This window comes from Neolamprologus multifasciatus, chromosome 19 (genome assembly GCF_963576455.1).
Source record: "Neolamprologus multifasciatus chromosome 19, fNeoMul1.2, whole genome shotgun sequence".
Classification (NCBI taxonomy): domain Eukaryota; kingdom Metazoa; phylum Chordata; class Actinopteri; order Cichliformes; family Cichlidae; genus Neolamprologus; species Neolamprologus multifasciatus.
In genome coordinates this window covers 15,274,418-15,286,131 of record NC_140457.1, presented here as the reverse complement: position 1 = coordinate 15,286,131, position 11,714 = coordinate 15,274,418, and the positions used below count along the sequence as shown (strand labels likewise).

Here is an 11,714-nt window from a genome sequence, read left to right as displayed (position 1 = left end):
ACTCATTATTATGGTATTATAAGTCATGGATTAAAATATAAGCAGCATTTTTGAAGGTGTAAGTCATAAGTAAGTGATGTCTTTGGTCATCTCTTGTTGTATTTTGCAAGGAAATAGGTGTGATTTATTGAAACAGGTGCAAGCATACAAATAAATACAGTATATGAGGCAAAAACAGCATTTGGTATGACTGCCTTTGTTCTTCATCTCTGTATTCTCTTTCTTCATATTCTATATTATTCTTCATTTCGTCTGAGGTCTCTTAGGCAAGCTTTCTCGTAATATATTTTCTTCAGACTTCATGAACAAGCTCTTCTTTCCACCGTGTGATTTTTCTGACACACTGTCACATTGTCAGTGTGTTCGGGATCATTTTCATGCTGAAAGCGAAGATGTTGTGAATCACACATTTTCCAGATCTTATTGCGTGCTGGTTTCAAATCTTATTTACAGATATTTTGAAAATATCGCAAACACCACTGACACGGCCTACACCGTGTTTCACAGATGGCTGTAGACATTCACTGTTCAAACTCTCTTTCCTGATCTTCTCCGACAATTCGGACCAGAAATTAAAAATTTGGATTGATCACTCCATTAGACCTCAGACTTTTCTCACTGTTTCCCTTCCTTAAGATCCTCAGCGACCCTTCCACTGAAAACATTTCGCTTTCAGTTCCTGTATCAACTCTTTGCTGGATTTTTTGTTGTTTCTTAAGAACATGACTTCTAGAAAGTGTTCATCTTCTGTAAATAGTTTTTAGGTCTGAAACGTTTTCTTTTGTCCTCCAATATTCCAGTCTCCAGGTTTACCAGGTTTACCAAGTGCAATGTCTTAAAAATCACAAGTACTCAAAAAGCTGGATTAATGTAACTTCACATTCAGTCAGGAAAAGATTGATGTTGCGGTCTCGGGCAGGGGGCTGCAGCTGCTCTTTATATGGATTTAAGGCTGTCGTGGGTGAGACCTGGAATTTTTTAATCAGTGGCTGCGGCTCAGGTGGTAGAGTGGGTCAACTGGCAGTCAGAAAGGCAGTGGATCAGTCCCTGAATTCTCCAGTCCACATTTCTGATTGGAAGCTCAAGCTTCAGTCCATTTTGTTTATCACTCTTCTCATTTGTGTTTATGTGGAAACACTGCACACAGTTTCCCCTGTATGGAAGATTAAAGAGTCCAATTATTATTTCTCTCTTTTTGTTGATTATTTGTATAAAGGAACTTTAAACTTCCCTTCTCTCAGTTTGCCAGTCTTTTACTTCCCCCCCACTTTCACCTATATTTTAAAGTGCCACAGTGATTCATTTTTCTACCTGTTAGCCAGAGGTAACTGCAGTATTTGCTTCTCGTTTATCATAAACAACATGCTGCCTGTCCTTTTTCTCCTTTTTATTTCATTTGAGGGTACAGGTAAGCACATTTCTTCCATTTAATTTTAAAACAGAATCTAGAAGGTGGACTTCTAACGCTTTGTCATGAATATTTTTTGCCTCTTATTTTGTCTGCACTTATAGCCCAAAACCAGACTTCGAGTTCCCCGACAGCTCCAGTGACTCACAAAGGTAATACAGATTCTGAACTTTTGGAAGGATAGATCGAATCTAATGATTGAAACTAAGCTGGTGGCTCTGTGAGCCCAAACATTGCTGTGTACTGCAGTATTTTGAGCTGTTCAATAACATGTGACACCCTTCTTATGATTTAACATTTGATAATTAAAGCTAAACATTAAGTGGAACAGAGGATCTGAACTATCTTTGGCATTGAAGGTAATTAAACCTGACCCAAAATATTTGACAAGACAAACATTTTATGATGACAATGGAAAGTTATTAAAGATCATCCTGTGTTAGGCATGGATATCCAAACTAAATGAGCTGCTTAACTGTTTTTCACATATTTAAATATAAACAACAAAGGGAAAACCCAGGAGGATTACCTAAGTTACTGGAATAAATCCTATGTGATCGTGTGCAGTTGACTTGCCATTCATTTTACCAGATATTACTGACATATTTTACTGAGTTTGGTCAACAGCAATGCTTTACAAATGGCACCACATTAAAAGCCAGAAGATCACTAAAGCAGTTAGGACTTTGTCTTCATCACCATGGCTTGCTTTACCTCTTATGAAGAAGAAGAGTTTGTACAGTGGCACAAAAAGGAAAAAAATAACATCAAAGTTCACTGACTTCATTCTCTGAATGAGTAAATCGAGTGACCAACAGACCAACACTATTTCTAGAACTACATCGCTTTTGTGGCCAGCAAATAGTTTATATGTACGCATTCAGTATGCAACATCAATGTCCTGCTTAAAAATGTGGTTGGTTACAGTTTTACCTCAACTTCCTGTTATTTCTGCACAGAAACATTTCCTCCTCTATGGGTGGTGGCCACGCCGGACTATCCGGTTGCAGCAGGACAAAAAGTAAGCCTATACTGCAGCAGTTCCATAATATCAGGGACTGGGACTTGGTCATGGGAACGCCTGCGAAATCAGACCTGGGAAAAAGAGGGAAACAGTAGGGAACTGATCCTGACCAAGCCAGAGCAAAGTGGGGAGTACCGCTGCTGTTCTTCAGTTGTCAACTGCGCAAACCAAACCCACACAGTTTACATCATTTCAACACAAACCACAGGTTGGTTATGTGTTTGTTCACACCCTAAACTTACTAAAATAGGAATGATCGAATCTGCTTATTTAAAAAATAAATAATAAATATTAGAATTGCCTAAATAGGACATAAATATATATTTATGTAGATAAATAAATGAATAAAAAATACTAATTTGAATGGTACATTTAATTAAATACTCGACAATTTATTAATATTAATAAATTTTAGGTATATTTACTTGTGTTTTGAGTAATTTATATTTATTCCATAAAAACCTGGAAAAAATCTTTAAGGCTTTCTCTTTTAAACTGAAATAGCGAACTGTACAATGGATAGCAATCATAACTGACTGGATTCATTAATCTTTTATTTATGCTGTGTGCGTCATCTGGCTGTGAAGTTACAAGTCTTAATGTCTCTTTTCTCTTTCCTCAACTCCCAACAGTGGGAGAGAATTTAGGAATAACTGCCTTCGTCTTTTCTCTTCTGATCTTGATCATTATCATCGCTGCTGTTATTTTTTTCTGGCTGGGCTTCCAAAGGACCAGTGGAACAGTGACCACCTCCAGCACTCCAGCAGTTAAAGGTATCACTGAGCTCTTCTTGTATAGAGGGCTACAAGTATGGAGGGAAATGAGTGCCATAATCAGTATGAATTAAAATGTTTTGTGACTCTTTTTTTTTTCTTTTTTCTTTAAGATGTTCCAGGACCTGAAATCACACCAACGTAAGTCTTGAGAGAAGAATCATGCACACTTCAGTCATGCACTTTAACTCTTGCTACAAGCTATTCACAGATAATATTTCTGTTTACACTAGGGGAGATCTTCCACAGCCTGACACAGACGTGTACATAAACTACACTAGCCAAGGCTACGCCGATGTGGAACCCGCCAATGTGACCTGGGAGGGTGTGTACTCAAGTCTCTCGTGAAAGGAGATCGAGACATGCAGTGGAAAGTGGACTGATTAAAACAAGCCTGTTTTTTTTAACTCTATCTCTGGGTTAGTTATACGAAAATTGCCAGTGAGTTTACTTCCTGACTTATCAGATTTTATCTGTTGCGCAGAAGCTATCACACCATAAATGTGGTTAAAACCCAGAGAAGCTGAGTGCATCTACGCAGGCGATAGCGTTTGTACGTTTATATATTAACTGGAAGCTTCTTGTTTTTCTTCTCCTTTTAATCGTGACATTGCAAAACTGAAAAACATACAAACATACAAATACTACAAAAATACAAAAGATTTTCAAATTTTAGGGAGTATTTTTGTTTGTTGTTGTTTTTTACAATATATAATATATAATAACAAAAAGGTTCAAGGTTCAAGTTAATAGAAAATACAAAATTTCCGACAACAAAAAGTCTCACATTAGAAACAAATCATTTCCACAGATACACATTAAATACACATACGTACGCTACTTCTGTCTGTTTCAGTGATTTCAACACAAGACGTAAATGAAATGTCCCAACACTGAACACCAGAGAGGAAACGTACCCCAGGCATTACTGCTTTTGTTCCTTGGTGTCACAATACCTGATTTAACTTGCCTGACGAAAAAGAAATTAAAGTTGTTCTCAGAGAGGACAGACAGTGCGATTACAACATATGTTGCTGACATCAGACGTGTAGAGATGAGGTGTACCCACACATGTATGTTATTCTGTCATATTCTCCTGCTTTTGTGTCCTAATGTTGTGTCAAACACCGCCACAGGATTTGTGTGAGAAGATGTCTTGTGTCATCATCGAGTGATGCTATTGTTCTTTAAAGATACATAAAGTTTTGGCTGCTTGCAAAACTTCTGCTTTTCGGTTTGTTCTTCACACAGGAAGTGCAGAAATTCTGGGGCAACTCAGAAGGCGACGTGTTCGAAATCACATGAAGTTAAACAGTTTATTGTCCCAGATGTGCATGCCTCAACGCCTTATTGTATGTAATCTTTGCCATCAGCATGAGAGAGTCACACGAGTTTGATAGTCAGATTTTAGATATGTATTGAACTTGTATGAATCACTCATCTCTGGTCAGCTAGTGCTCGCTTGGGAGTCTCTGACTTGGAATCCTGCTATCCATGGAAATCTGTGTGGTGGCCAGTTGAGAGCATCCCTCTCCCTTTGCTAATTTTTTAAGGTGGGCTGTGATGAACCTTCTAAACTTCCCTGTGGCAAAATAATAAACTACAGGATCCAAAATGCAGTTGAGGCCCATAAGAACCAGGGTGATCTGATGAGCGTCGTTCAGCAACTTACGAGTGGTCTCGCTGTACTTCACGTGGCCGAAGCCGTCTTCGATCTCCAGCACTGCCAGAACCCAGGGGCCTTGAACTATGTGGTGTGGCAGGAAACACAGAACAAACACTCCCACCACTGCCCACAACATCTGGAGAGCCCTCCGTTTCACCCCTCTGGGCCTTTTTAAAGTCGAGGATGCAGTGGACTTTTTAGAAAGAGCTGCTGAGGACCGACTTTGTGATTCTGGAGGCCTTTGAGAAATTAAGACTCGAGCAATAAGAACATTGCATATCACAACGAGCAAAAAGATACCAAAGAACAATCCAATTATTAAAAAATGAGTGACAGCCACTTTTTTCTTCTCATAATTAGTTTTACGCTGGTATCCCTCAAAGCAGCGAAGGATCTTCGTGTTGTTTTTAAAGTGCTCGTTGGTTCCTGGAATCACCAGATAAGGGACAGACATCGCCAGAACAAATGCCCAGATAAAAACACAGACGATGATTCCACGAATTCTGTGGTCCGAAGAGGCTGCGTCCAGAGGCCGAGTCACCGCCCAGTATCTGTTGATGCTGATGGCTGAAAGGAAGAGGATGGTGCCGTAAGTGTTGATGAAAAAGAAGGTGCCTGTCACCCGGCACATGAAGTCTCCATAAACCCAGTCTCCTTCACGGATATAGTAGTCAATCCAAAAGGGAAGAGCACACACAAACAGAAGATCAGCGATGGTCAAGTTGGTCATGTAGATGCGGATTTCTCCCATGGCCTTGGCTTGACGAAGACAGCGCAGGACAAACAGCACGTAGAGGTTAGAGATGAAGCCCAGGATGAAGAAGACGATGTAGAAAACCGGGATGAGCACATAACGAAACGGGGAGTCCAGGAAAATGGATTCATTGGTATTCCCTATAGTTTCATTCATCTTTGTCTGTGGGAGACAAAATATATTGTCCTCAGTACAATGGTTTACTCAGACTTTTGATGCAGATGACAAAGGTAGGGTATATTAGAAAGTAGAATCTTTGAGAAAAACTACTTTTTGTGATATTTCAATTTCAGTTAAAATAAATAGAGAAAAAACAAAAAAAGGAAATGAGAAAGATTTAAAATAAAGAAAGAGGGCACTTTCCTTGCTGCAAGGACTAAGTTATCTATCAACTTTTATTGGCACAAATGTATTTACCAGATAAATTATTAGCCATTCCATACATTTATTGTATTAATTAATTTCTTCTTGTTATCTGAGCACATCTTCTGAAATTGTCAGGTAATTCTAAACAGTCTGAGAAGTCTTAACATTTCTTTGTACTATGAATCATATGTTCCAAATTGATGTAATGGCGCAGAAGTATGATAAGTTTTAAACTGGAGACCATCTTCCAAGGGGAACAACAGAAGCATGAAATCACTGAGTTGCTGGACCGCACCCATATGTGAACATACGCTTCATGTGAAGTTTTGTGGCCGTGTTTTGCACAGCTGTAGTTTTATCATAGTAATATAATCTGTCTCCAAAAAAACGTCTCAACACTCTGTATAAAAGGGCCTGTTAAGACTTTATCTGCCATAGACTTCTTATTACTCATCTAAGATCTAACTCTCAGTCTGACACACCCCTGTTACTGGGAAATAACTGACACTGCTAAATACTATCAGCTTTTAAACAAACTTAGCTGAGTACCATTTTTACTGCACTTTTTTCTGAATAAGTGCCACAGGTGTTTATTTTATAACCTGTTTGGATCTGTCTTATGCAGATCTGTTCAGAGACATGTTGAAAACTGTTTAATGGTTTCCTCTGAACAACCAATGACCTCATAACCAGTCCAGGAATGTGAAATACAAACATTTCCTTTTGTCAACTATTAATCATCAATTAAATATTGCTTTAATTAATCACAGCATTGTAAAGACTGTGGGTTAGCTTTACTGTCTTCTCTTCTTGACTAAAACATATTATAAGACTGATGATTAATATCCTCACTCACTTTGTCACGTAAAACGAGAAATAACGAGGAGAACTGTTTACTTACACAACTGCTTTTTCTGTTTTCAATCTCCTGATGCGCGGAAACACTTTGAATGAATTTACAGCTTCAGTTCAGCAACAGTGCGACTTCTCTGAGAGAGAGGGAGTTTGTGCGTCTTGTGAGCGTGTGAGTGGGAGTGTTCTCTCTGGACAGAGCGGAGGAGGTGTCGTTTCAGTCTTGTTAGGAAAGACCCGAGTGGCGCAATACAAGGAACAATAAGCTATACGATTTCACGATTCCCGTGAAAAGGAATAGGAACGCCCGCTTTAATGCAACGCTGGAGTTTTAACATTTTTTTCCATAGAAACATCACGTGTGGGATATGAGTAAAGGAATCGGGAAACTGTGTCCTAGGGGCTAATAAAAATCAGCAGAGAAAGAAAAGATTTTTCTGAGTTATAGAAATGAACTGCAGAGGAATTCCGTCATGACTGCGACACGCTGATGAGACATGAAGTGATATACAGTTATTATGTTATTATAAGTCTGCGTATGAAAACTTACATTTTACTCATGTATCCGTTCAAACAATGCAACAATTCCAATTTCAAGAATCACGAACTGGGAAGTCGCCATAGGCTGATGCTGCATTCAATGGATAGTTTATCTTGTTGTGGTTTTTAAATGCTTTAAATGTGCCCCATCTCCCTTCACAAAGAAGGGAGAGGGGGCACACCAATCTGATGTGAACAAGTGAGCAGACAAAAGAAGTTGCCTTTTTGTGTATTTATTTAGAATATTAAAAATGCAAAGTGAACTGATAATACTAGAATCATAGAATTGCTCCACATTTTCAACACACACTAGATTCCTCCATCTACATCCATCCATTTTATCTTGAACATTTTGTACATAGCTACTACCGTTTTTCAATTAGTTTGGGTCACAAAATGTGGTTGAAACATTATTTATTTTGTTAAAAAGGTTTTGCATTTGCTTTCATTTATCAAAATCACTGGCATCCCCAAACATGGACATGAGATGTCCTTCAGCAGTGTTCAGTGTGAAAACCACAGCAAGACTAGAGACCTGTCTAGTAGTTTTGGTGCCTAAGCATGTCCCACTAGCTAGAGTGAAACAACGAAATACTGAGTGGAAGCCTGATTTCTCCATGTTTAGTTCAGCATCACTTTACTAAGAATAGTTATCCCCCTGCAAATCCTGTGAATGTCTTTATTTGGTGGTGTTTGAGAAATTTGCAGCCTTCTCCTCTATTTGGCATTGTTTCTTTTACAAATTTCTTTAGAAAAGATAATCTAATAGTTGTCACATTCACAGCCACAAGCCTCACTCTGCTGTACAAGGGCAAAAAATGTTACACACTGGGGATTGTGATTGTTTAGTACTCAGAGTGCTCAGAGTTGGAAATATCAAAGTTCAAATACTTTTAGTAGAATTTTAGTAGAATTTTCAGGTATCAATATTGTACTTGAGTATTTATTTTTCTGACAGTTTTTTATATTTATTCCCTACATTTTACCACAAATATCTGTATTTTCTACTCCTTACATCTTCAAAATAGGCTCATTACTTTAAGTTTAACACATTTGAGGGAAGTTTTTATTTCCCAGCACTGTGTGCCTTCAAACATCAAATCGATTTGGGCCTAAATTGAGGGAATAAGAATGCATAAATGGCAATGTTACTGATGTAGCCTCAATCACTGCTTTTTATCCAATCCAATATCACGTCAAATCGTGAAGTCCACTGTGTCGATTTCATGTTTTAGAGAGGCATATTTTGTTTCAAGTCAACATGAAAACAATCACGGGAAAGTGTCCCTTTATTTACCAAGTATCATACAGGCCGTTCAGAATAACCTCAGCTTTCAATATCCGGCAGTCATTTTACATTAATGTAATATTATGACAATGGAACAACAGTTTAAAGTGGCAAAAAACTGACTGTTTTTTTCAGATTTATAGTTAAGTGGAAACTGATATTCAACATAAACAAAATGTAAGGCAACACCAAACAGAACAGAATGATACAGACACAACAGTGCAATAAAATGTGCAAAAGACTGAGTATTGTGCAAAAAGTAACTAGTTGTATGAATGTGTGTGTGTGTGTGTGTGTGTGTGTGTGTGTGTGTGTGTGTGTGTGTGTGTGTGTGTGTGTGTGTGTCTGCCTGTAATTTGTTCCTGCTCAGCATGGGGACAGTATCACCGTCCGTGACATCTGTTCAACACAGGGCCTACACAGCAGAACTGAGCATATCATCTACACTGTGCAGCACTGGGATAATGCAGTCTCACACACACACAAACACACACCTACCCAACACCCAAAGATTCTGCAATGCTTGGTAGTGATGTGTATGAAGGTATGCGTGTGTTTTTGTCATTCCCGTCACTGAGTGTTCAGCAGTCTGACGGCCTGGGGGAAGAAGCTGTTTCACAGTCTGGCAGTGAGGGCCCGGATACTCCGGTACTTCTTGCCAGAAGCCAGCAGGGTGAAGAGTGCGTGAGAGGGGTGTGTGGGATCCTCCACAATGCTGGTGGCTTTGCGGATGCAGCGAGTGTGATAGGTGTCTGTGATGGCTTCAATAATCTTCTCTGCTGATCTCACCATTTGTTGTGGGGTATTGTGGTTTGATACGCTGCAGTTACCATATCAGACAATGATGCAACTGCTTAGAATGCTCTCGATAGTCACTCTGTAGAAGGGGGTGAGAATGGGTGGTGGGAGATGGGCTTTTCTCAGCTTCCGCAAGAAGTAGAGACGCTGTTGGGCCTTCTTAATTATGCAGCTGGTACTGAGGGACCGGAAGAGGTTCTCCGCCAAGTGAACATCAAGGAATTTGGTGCTCTTGACGACTTCCACAGAGGATCCATTGATGTTAAGTGGACAGTGATCTCTCCATTCTCTCCTGAAGCCAACAACCATCTATTTTGTTTTGTCCATGTTCAGAGACAGATTGTTGACTCTACACAGGTCCGTTAGCTGTTGCACCTCCTCTCTGTATGCTGACTCATCGTTCTTACTGATGAGACCCACCACAGTCATGTCATCGGCGAACTTGATAATGTGGTTTGAACTGTGCATTGCTGCGCAGTCGTGAGTTAGCAGAGTGAACAGCAGTAGGCTGAGCACACAGCCCTGAGGGGCTCCAGTGCTCAGTGTGGTGGTGTTGGAGATGCTGTTACCGATCTGGGCTCTCTGAGGTTTCTCTGTCAGAAAGTCCAGGATGCAGTTTCACAGGGAGGTGTTCAGGCCCAGCAAGCTCAGTTTTCCAATCAGGTGCTGAGGAATGATTGTGCTGAATGCTGAACTGAAGTCTATGAATAGCATTCGTATATATGTGTCTTTATTGTCCAGGTGGGTGACAGCAAGATGTAGGGTGGTGGCGATGGCATCATCTGTTGACTGGTTTGGGCGATATGCAAACTGCTGTGGTCCAGCGTGGGTGGCAACCTGGTCTTAATGTGAGTCATGACGAGCCTCTCAAAGCACTACATCATGATGGGAATCAGTAAAATAAGATGGCAGTCATTGAGGCAGGACACTGGGGACTTCTTTGGCATAGGAAAGAGCGTGGTGGCCTTGAAGCAAGTTGGGACAACAGCAGTGCTCAATGAAGCGCTCACCCAGGGATGTTATCTGGACCAGCAGCTTTCTGAGAGTTAACTCTGCAAAGAGACACAGAACCTGACACACCAACACGCCATTCTGAGTGTCAAACCGTTCATAGAAGTTGTTCAGCGCATCTGGTAGGGAGGTGTCACCCTCATAGGCAGTTGTCGTCTTCCTGTAGTTGGTGATGGCCTGGATGCCGTGCCACATGATGGAGTTACAGTCATTTAAACAGCGCTTGTAAAATGGGCCTGCCAGCAAGTCCGTGGTAAATAAAGAGTTATATTAATAGTTATATTAGCCACCTAGCTTAATCGTTTCTGGCTATTATGTACTTGTATGTATGTACTTCATAAATTTATCCGTAAGTTTGATCGTGCTACTTCTATAGCTAGCTAGCTCTGCAGAAGAGGAGCAGGAATAAAGGGAGTACAGCTTTTTAAGTAGGAGCCCATTTTAGATGCAATATTTCTGTGAGATTAACAAATAAGAGCAAACACACAAACTGGTTCTATGCAGTTAATCTCCTAGTTTGTCTGATAGCTAAAAGTAAAGCTGCTGTAATTCAAAGTGAGAAAAGAGTGAGCGATAACTCAGAGATGGAGAGAGATGTAAGAAAGTCAGGAGAGGAAGAAGAGAGGTTATATTTAAAAGCAAGGACTGCTCAGTAGCATTTGATAAACTGGAAATTTAAAGCTGTGTTTTGATGAATATTTTCGTATTGTGAAAAGGTCCTGTAAAACAAACTGAGGTATGCTAAATTTGTGTTGTTCAACAGTTGCATGAAAATACAAGGCAGTGTTGTGAAGGATAAACAGGTTAGTTTGCTGTTCTGTGGTGAATATGCAATGATGCATTGTGTTTTGTGACTGTTGCACAGCCATGGTCAGAGTTGATTAACAGATATCTCCGTGTTGATGTTGTACTTGTATCATCAAAATAATGTTGCTCCAGGATCAACACCGCAACTGACCAATCAAGTTGTTGTGATGTAATAGGGGAAAAAGAAAAAAATGCTCTTGTTTATATAAAACTCTCTTTCTGAAAACAAATGGTAAGCATCTCAAGTGTTTTCTTTATATACTTATGCAATATAACAAACATATTGTGATTCTTTCCCTCATGCTGAGCCACTGCAACCAATCTTAGAGTTGCCAAACTTTGCATAGATATAGATGCAACACTGTCTGTGAGGCCGGATTTAAGAAATAGGTGCTTAAAATTAACATTTTTAGAATATGTTTAGCGC

General features: G+C 39.7%; 2 protein-coding genes across 2 annotated transcripts; one reads left to right on the top strand and one right to left on the bottom strand.

Annotated features, from left to right (window-relative positions):
* The first annotated feature begins 347 nt into the window (after positions 1-347).
* Positions 348-3,922, top strand: LOC146496251 (uncharacterized). Its single transcript, XM_085142838.1, has 6 exons — positions 348-1,408; positions 1,513-1,560; positions 2,368-2,640; positions 3,065-3,205; positions 3,319-3,346; positions 3,439-3,922. Exons 1-6 carry the CDS (start codon positions 901-903, stop codon positions 3,551-3,553), a joined length of 1,113 nt encoding a protein of 370 aa, XP_084998964.1. The 5' UTR covers positions 348-900; the 3' UTR covers positions 3,554-3,922.
* ptafr (platelet-activating factor receptor) lies at positions 3,916-7,034 on the bottom strand. The gene is made up of 2 exons (XM_085142837.1): positions 6,893-7,034; positions 3,916-5,787 (listed from the first exon to the last, which is right to left on the bottom strand). Exon 2 carries the CDS (start codon positions 5,779-5,781, stop codon positions 4,657-4,659), a length of 1,125 nt encoding a protein of 374 aa, XP_084998963.1. The 5' UTR covers positions 5,782-5,787; positions 6,893-7,034; the 3' UTR covers positions 3,916-4,656.
* Between the last annotated feature and the right edge of the window lie 4,680 nt (positions 7,035-11,714).

Bases quoted from the DNA above. Each gene is read 5' to 3' on its own strand.
- LOC146496251 (XM_085142838.1), top strand. From the start codon at position 901: ATGTTGCGGTCTCGGGCAGGGGGCTGCAGCTGCTCTTTATATGGATTT. The intron at 1,409-1,512 runs GTAAGCACATTT...CTGCACTTATAG, and splicing joins TATTTCATTTGAGGGTACAG to CCCAAAACCAGACTTCGAGT. The intron at 3,347-3,438 runs GTAAGTCTTGAG...TGTTTACACTAG, and splicing joins GGACCTGAAATCACACCAAC to GGGAGATCTTCCACAGCCTG.
- ptafr (XM_085142837.1), bottom strand. From the start codon at position 5,781: ATGAATGAAACTATAGGGAATACCAATGAATCCATTTTCCTGGACTCC.